At 35.7% G+C, this 7,960-nt stretch overlaps 1 protein-coding gene across 2 annotated transcripts; it reads right to left on the bottom strand.

Annotated features, from left to right (window-relative positions):
• Positions 1-553: 553 nt before the first annotated feature.
• LOC107773917 (uncharacterized) lies at positions 554-6,947 on the bottom strand. Of its 2 annotated transcripts, none has more exons than XM_016593348.2 (10): positions 6,807-6,947; positions 5,532-5,698; positions 5,381-5,445; positions 5,113-5,153; positions 4,922-5,010; positions 4,715-4,828; positions 3,719-3,796; positions 3,350-3,415; positions 2,615-2,692; positions 554-887 (listed from the first exon to the last, which is right to left on the bottom strand). In XM_016593348.2, the coding sequence occupies exons 2-10, from the start codon at positions 5,649-5,651 to the stop codon at positions 780-782; spliced, it is 759 nt and encodes a 252-aa protein (XP_016448834.1). In that variant the 5' UTR covers positions 5,652-5,698; positions 6,807-6,947; the 3' UTR covers positions 554-779. The 2 variants fall into 2 exon arrangements, with proteins under 2 accessions (XP_016448834.1, XP_016448833.1); XM_016593347.2 differs by having other exon boundaries at positions 6,630-6,869.
• Between the last annotated feature and the right edge of the window lie 1,013 nt (positions 6,948-7,960).

Raw genomic sequence — 7,960 nt, forward strand, 5'->3', positions numbered from 1 at the left:
GAGAGTTCATTCTCTTCAACTCCTTTTAAGAGCTTTAAGAAGTGAATCTATATATAAGCACACAAATGTGATTGTCCCTCACCAATGAGGGACAAAGTGCAAGACAAAAGTTCACTTCTTCAAATTTTCATTTTCCCTCCATTTCCAATTCACACTTCTTCTACTTTAAAGCCCAATGGCTTAAAGTCCAACAGGGAGTCCCTTAGCTTTTTTCTCTTCCCACCTGAATGCCAACTTCTTTAGATCTATTTACAATGTATTAAAAATGCATAAGCTGGAATGTTAAATAAGAGTTTTATGCACAAAGTCAAATATAGACTGGCCACAAGCAGAGACCAAATAATCGAGGGACTGAGCTTGCATCTTTACATTTATATAAAGGTTTTGGTGCTAACTTCTTCGTAACTGTTTATAAAATGCAAAAAAATGTCTTACAAGAGTTCTATGCTTAAATATAGAGAGACCAGGGAACGTACAATTGCGGATCGAGATTGCATTTTTTCTTCTCAACTCCCACTCCAACGATATGCGACTTTTTCAAACGTTCACCACATACTATTAACACACTTGTATTTATAATTTTCAAGTATCATGCAGAAATGTTCAGATAGTGAACAATACACTGTAATATCCAAACTTCTATGCTCCTTATAGTATACAATGGAGGCCGAATAAAGCTGTACATCAGAATTCGTATTATCCCATCCATAGGTGAACACCGACGTCTTTGCCACATAGGAACCAGTGAGAAGTTGAATCGTCTATTCTCATAGATTAATTCACACTTTCGAACAGCCAAGCTGGAACTTGCGAACTTTCATTCTCCCATTCAACGCAAGCGCCAATATGTCATATTCCTCCACATTCCAGAGCTCACTGACTGTTGCCTACAACAATTGAAGTAAACATTATAAATGCAAAAACCAATTAAAATGAACCGCCAAATTCTTAAACAAAGTGACTATTCCGAAGCAAAACATAAAAGCGAGATTGTTTTGATTTTCGATTTAAAATTAAAAACTACTTACACTTCTGTCACCCAAAAAAGAAAAGCAATATTGTCAGCAAACAATTAAAGGACGGAGTACAAAAACACTAGGACACACCCTTAGCACTGATAAAATTTAACAACGCCCAGCAGGCCAGAACAGGGTTCCTAAAATACTGCCAGTCATAAGATACGTCCGCCAAAACCCAATTAAAACTTAGTTTCCATTTACTCTTATCTTTTGGGAATACAGTAGCTATGGACCTCTATTATTGTAGCACGATAAATATCAGAAACCAATATATCAAGAGGCCTAGATTCTTGTTAGAATCATCTCTGGTTTCTCTCTTCAATATCTGGTTAACTTCACATAAAAGGTTAACTTCAGTACCAGAAAATGCCTTTCTATTAGTGACTTGATTAAGCCAAACTAGTTCTATATACTACGAATATGAGCTGCTATATGTAAGACATTGCTGTAGCACTCTGTGCCAAATACACTTTGTAAAGTAACAAGCAAAGAGAGATGTTGAATTGACCCTCTTCATGAGCATTGCAGAGGCTACAGAGCAGAGTCTCCCAACTCTCCAGTGTCTTAGTTATTGAAAAAGGTCAACCAAAGAATGAGTGCCTTCTAACTATCCTCAGGTGGCACCAGCCAATTTCAGCCATTCACTGTGTGCTTTTCTTAGCCCTAAAAGATTGCAAGCATTCTTGATAGAAATATCCCTCCGGGGCCATCTCCACTCCAGCTAATTTTATGTGTTCCCCGGTACAAGGAAGCTTAGTAGCAGGAATGGCACTTATCAACACAGAGCATCCCTTGATCTTCTCCAGTTTGGCCAATGCCATTGATTATCAAAATCATGTTTACTACCTTAGACATCCAAGTCAAGACGATGCCTGAGAAAATTTGGTGCGACATATAGAGCACAAAGAGATGCCAATTATTGAACCAGAAATATGTTGCTTGTCATCTGCCAATGAGATACTGAATATGGGGTCTAATAAGTGGTCCAAATTTTAGCATCTTAGGCCCGGAGCAGTTCTATGGTATGAACGACCAAAGACAAATTCCTATGGTGTAGTAGCTCTATATGCACACCATCTGATCCAGAGAATCCTATTTGCAGGATGTTTAGAGCATATCTTGCAATCAGAAACATTCCTTATTACAAGGTCATATAATCCCAAGCCACTGCTTCATCAATGTCTACAGCGAATGTCTCAACTTCTTTTACACCCCAGCTGTTCACCTCCATCACTTTACTAAAAAAAGCTCTAAGGAGCTGTGTTATCACTTTGGAGGTTTTTTAGGTAAAATAATGGAGAGCAAGATTGGCTTCTATATGAAAGTGGGGAGACAACAAGACCACACACACTCAATATTGCTGCAAGTCTTGCAAATTGTCATCCCATTTTGAGATTCTTAAATTCAAACTTCAAATTGTTTCTTTCTTCTAAAAAACACACATTGAAGTGTATGGGAGAGCAAGCATCGTATTCATTGCAAATGCACAATCATGAGCTCCAGATATGGCCAAGACGAGCACATCATACCAGGGGGCAGGTCAATGCATTCATTATTAGGCAATAAGGGTTAATTTAGATAAAACCAAAAATTACCTTAGTGCCATGGATTTTATTGTTTAACCTAGTCACGAGCTCATGGAGAAATTGGAGTTCTGAAACCCTATTTGCTTCCTGTGAAAAAACAAGAAAAACATTCACTCAACCAAGTGAATAATTTTTTCCGATGAAAATTAACCAAGTGATAATACATGATAAAACTTTGCAAGGAAAGAGAAGAGCTCATGCTGAAATAATGTCTTATTGTAGTTTATTTTGACCTTAGACTCTGGGCAATTTCCCACAAATGCTAACAGTCTCATTAATTGAGTCGCTCTCAGTCACATTCTTGACTAGCTTGTAAGATATGAAATTTACTTCCTTCAAACAAGCATCATTGATCTATAGAAAACCTTATGCTACAAGTTCAAGTTAGAAAGTTGGATTTCCCCTTATCTCCTCGCATTAAAGAAAAATGTTCTTCTCCTTAATAGAAAGATGCTAAATACTACGTGGCAAACTGAAAGTGTGGGAAGGATCTCCATCAAGAATTCAAGATTTTCTTGTTTCCCCCCATCCCCTTATGTTTTAAATCTTCCGTGAACTATGACAAGATGTTCAACATCCTGACTTTTTATAACTGCTACTAGTTAATATTAGTGTTGTTGCCTTTTAGTATCAAAAACAATGTGTCATAGGGCACTAAGCAGTGACCTCCAGATTAAATCATTAATGAAACAATGGAAGATTTGAAATTCAGGGGACAGCTCAAAGATGCTAGTGTTAGACTACCTCAGGCCAGCTGCTAGGGTGTCCCAGAAGCCTGGCAAATGATGTATGAAGCATTACAGCATCATACTGCAGCAACAAGAATGAGTAATTAGCAAATGCTTGAAATCTTGACATACTATTTTAACAGTTCTATTTTGAGAACACAAGACTTACAAATCAAAGCAAATAGTCCTAAAACTTAAGAGGGGATGAGACAGTGAGGGGAAGAACCATGCAGTAGCAATGACAGATTTGTCATTAAAGTGCATAATGGTTTACTTCCCACATTGTTTGAGAATATGTGTCACTTTACTAGCAATAAGTGGTGAAGTGCTAAGACATTAGCATCTTCACCAAGATTTAGAGCAGAAAGGTTTGTTTGGCTCTCACAAGTTGCTTTGCAGGAGCATGTGGAAGAGCATTTCTCAATTTTTGTCGGATAGTTACAGGATCAGTTCCAGAATCCACCTACAAATGAAAACATAAAACGAAAGTGTAAAAAGGAAGGGAATGCAATTTCACCAACTTATATCTCCGTGAATTTTTCTTTTGAACTTAATGATTTCAACATATGATGACCATTGCAAAGTGGTGCACCATCTGTAGAGTACCATTTGAGTCAATCATACACCAGTTATAAGGGGAGACAAACAACATCAACAAATAAAAATTGATAACTCATTGCTAAGGCCATTGAGATAAGATGTTCATGATTAATGAACAAGGAATAAGTCTCTGTCTCATTTATGCCACAAGATACACCCAGGTAACTACACATCCTTTATGTTGAACGTCGTTAAAGCGAGGCATGTCTTGCAAACATAACTATGCATCTCTTGATAATGAAATAATAGGTACAGCACTACTTGGACATATGAGACTAAACCTCTAGTAGGAAAAGTAGACCTAAAATTCAACTTGCACATAATATTCTGAAGTCCCAAACTATATTACATGGATTCCTATACTTTGTACCAGTAAGGGTGTGGGTGGTATCCGGTATGGGAATGTGCAAGTTCCTTTGCTAATTCTTAGCATATCTTGAATAATACAAGATACCCATAGCCATCACCAACAGAAATATTGATGCATATGAAAGATTCATGTAATATAGGTCCTTAGCCATCTCTTTGCCAGCATAATATGACATAGAGTGCAAAACTATATGCAAAAGGCAAAAGTTTCTCTTGCAACTGCCTAAGAAGAAAGTTTAATACAACAATATATCTTGAAATGATAGAGGAAAAAAAAAACTAAAACTGCAGTGGTGGGCACTAGCAGATGCTTATCTCAAATATATAAATACTTTTTTTAAAGACTTCCTGAAATACTCCAGAGAGATAGATTAAGAGAAAGAGAGGGAAAGATCGAGGTTGCTTGAAAGACCTGCCAACAACCTACTAGCACCCCAGTTGATGTTAGAACCACTCTGTCTAGGGAAATTTTTATTGGGCAGATTGTCTCAGAAACAGCTCTAACAGCATTTGCTTCAGCTTCAATCTGAGGAAACACTGCACAGTGTCAGTTCATCAAGATAACAGTTCAATGTGAAGAAAGGACATAAACTAAAATTTCATCCAAAAGCATTTTTACCTGTGCTTCAGAGGCAGGTACAGCTGTTATGTGATGTGAAGCATGGAACATGCTAAAGTGATATAAGCTAGAGTTCTGAAACCAAATTGCTAAGCAACACGCATATAAGCATCTAAATTGATAGAACAAGAGATGCATAATAAGCGTTTAACTCATTCCTCCAATAGTAATCATTAAAAAAGACACCATACCTTTATCAAAATGTGGTGAGAATACAGCTCTCACAGCTTCCCTTTACAAAAACATATGAGAACAAGTGTGAGTGTAGGAATTTCAAGTTCAATATGAAAAGTAGAATCATGCATAATTGAACAAAATTGTAAAGTTGCCAACATTCTCCTTCAAAATAGACCAACTTGGCTTTCTTAAGATTAACTAAACGTAACTGTTTTTGCTTCAGTGAGAGATGGAAATTTTTGTGGCTGATTTTGTCCAGAGAAATCAACATGCAGTACTTACGCAATAGGGACAGAATATTCTGGGTTGAGATACAAAACATTTGCTCGCACAGGAGGATTTGCAGCCTATACACAGAAGGAAATTAACCACCTTCAATTTAGACACGACAAACAAGTATATGACTGAATGCTGCTTAATAAGTGAAATTGACCTTGAGTACAGGAGTGACTACTCCATCTTTGAGAGTAAACAGATCTGATAGGGTAAGTGATTGAGTAGTTTCTCCCTGTTTGAGGAAAGCAGCTCCGTGCTCCTCCAAGTCGTTTTCCATCTTATGATACAATCTAGACCTCTGCTCCGCATTTGAGATAGACCATTCTGTTCCAACCATTTAATTATTTGTCAATTCAGGTAACAGAAATAGCTTCTTTTTGTGTCTAACACATAGCTAGCTGTGATATTTAAAATGGTTTCTCCATATATTAGTTTCCAAAGATGTTTTTTTTTCTTCTGGATTACATGCTAAAAAAACCAGAATTCAGTGTTGCCAACATCATCGTTTAAAAAGGGAGAAAACCTTCTTTTCTGGAGTAGATTCAGTAAAGGAGACTCCAAATGACACTGCATTAATTTAAATGTATAATCACTGGTATAAGGAAAGGAATGCGTTTCCACTAAAACCACTTATCAGAAATAAATAAATAAAATAAAATAAAATACTCCTCCACAACAACCATAAATAAAACAAGCATAACGAGCAATTTACAGAAAACTCGCAGCCTCAATTTTCATCTAGATAAATAAGCAAAAAGCCTCCCAAATTCAAGTCAGAATCTAGTTATCTACCATTTTATTCACATTTTTAAAAAAAAAATATTTCTTTAAAAATAAAAAAAATAAAATTGGGTTTTATAGAGAGAGAATTAGAGTTACCAAAATCCTTCATTTAAGATGTATCCATATCTCTGTCTTTTACAGTGCCTATCTAAACAAATATAAATTAAAGCATGGAATGGAGTGCTTATGTATATTACTAATATATATGGAAAGTCAATCCGAGCTAATTAATTAAGGATAACAAGAAGCTAAATTATAGGCGGGGAAGCAGGTAAGGAAATAGTAATATAGAAGATGTACTTCAGATTTAAGAAATAAAGTACTAGTAGTAAACTATAGAATCAATTTAGGTAATTAATTACTTACTTTCTCGATATAAGCATGGAGAAATCTGATTACACAAAATCCATAGCAATTTTTACCAAAAATAAAAGGAAACAACTTCATGAATGTCATCGACATTACAATTTACCTGTAGAATTGCGGGTAACCATAAGGAAAAGAGCATAAAAGGTAAGGGCAGAGATTAACCAGATCCAAATCACCGGTTTCGAGCAGTTCCTAGCCCTAGCCATTTTAGTCCAACAGATTATATTCATTCATTATCTGCCCCAATTTCACTTTAGTTTTCCACAGATCAATTCATTACCTTTTTTTAATCAGCACTTAGCGTCAGCTCTCCAACTTCACTCGTCACTGTTCATTCATTTCATGCTGGTCCAACACCTGTCAACTTATTAAAGTCGATAATTTCTAACCGAAACACTTTTTTTTTTTGGCAATAATTCTGATTTTACGTCACAATACCTCAATATTATTGTTTACAATTTGTGATTTACAGTAGACTTTGGGCGTGTTTTGTAGGTAGAAAATATTTTTTAATTTTTCTATATTTAGTTGGTTTAAATATTTTGGAAAATATTTTTCTTACGAACTCATTTTTTTTTAATTGGAGAAATATATTTTCCTATCAAGAGAAGGGAAAACATTTTGTAAAACTAATTCTAACCTTCCCACCCTATTCCCCACCTTCGCTAACCCACCACACACCCAATCCCACTCCCTCTCTCTTCGAAAAGGTTTTTTTTTTTTTCAAGTTTCATTTTTTTCTGTTACCACCCACCATGCCACCCTTCTCCCGACAATTTTTTTTTTTTGTAATTTCAAATTTTTGATTTTCTGCACCACCCCCCACTGCACCCCTACCCCGCACAAAAAAAAATTACTTTTTTTGTAATTTCAAATTTATATTTTTTTTTTTGTTTTTCTGCACCACCCACCCTCCCACCCCACTGGCTCCCACCCCCAATCCGCAAAAAAAAGTTTTTTTATTTTACTTTTTTTGTAATTTCAAATTTCTGTTTTTTTATTTTTCTGCACCCCACCCACCCACTCACCCACCCCTGCCCCCATCACTCCGGAATTTTTTTATATATATATTCAGTTTTAGGTTTTTTATCTTTCGGGTTACAGGTTCGAAATTTTACAAGTTCCAAAATTATGAATTCGAAGGTTTATGCGTTTGGAAGTTTGCGGGTGCGAAAGTTGGTGGTTTCGAAAGTTTAACGGTTCAGAAGTTTATGAAATTTGTGGGTTCGGAAGGTTGTTTGTTCGAAAGTTTATGGCTTCATGTTTATTGTATCTAAATTATTTATGAATACTCTTAAGAAATTATTTTCCTTAATTTGAGTACCAAACACCAGAAAATGAATAAGATTATTACTTATTTTCCAAAAAAATATTTTCTTGTTCACAAAAAACATTTTCGTGAAAAATTTTCCGTTATAAGTAGTAAAAATTTTC

Source organism: Nicotiana tabacum, chromosome 6, assembly GCF_000715075.1.
Source record: "Nicotiana tabacum cultivar K326 chromosome 6, ASM71507v2, whole genome shotgun sequence".
Lineage (NCBI taxonomy): Eukaryota > Viridiplantae > Streptophyta > Magnoliopsida > Solanales > Solanaceae > Nicotiana > Nicotiana tabacum.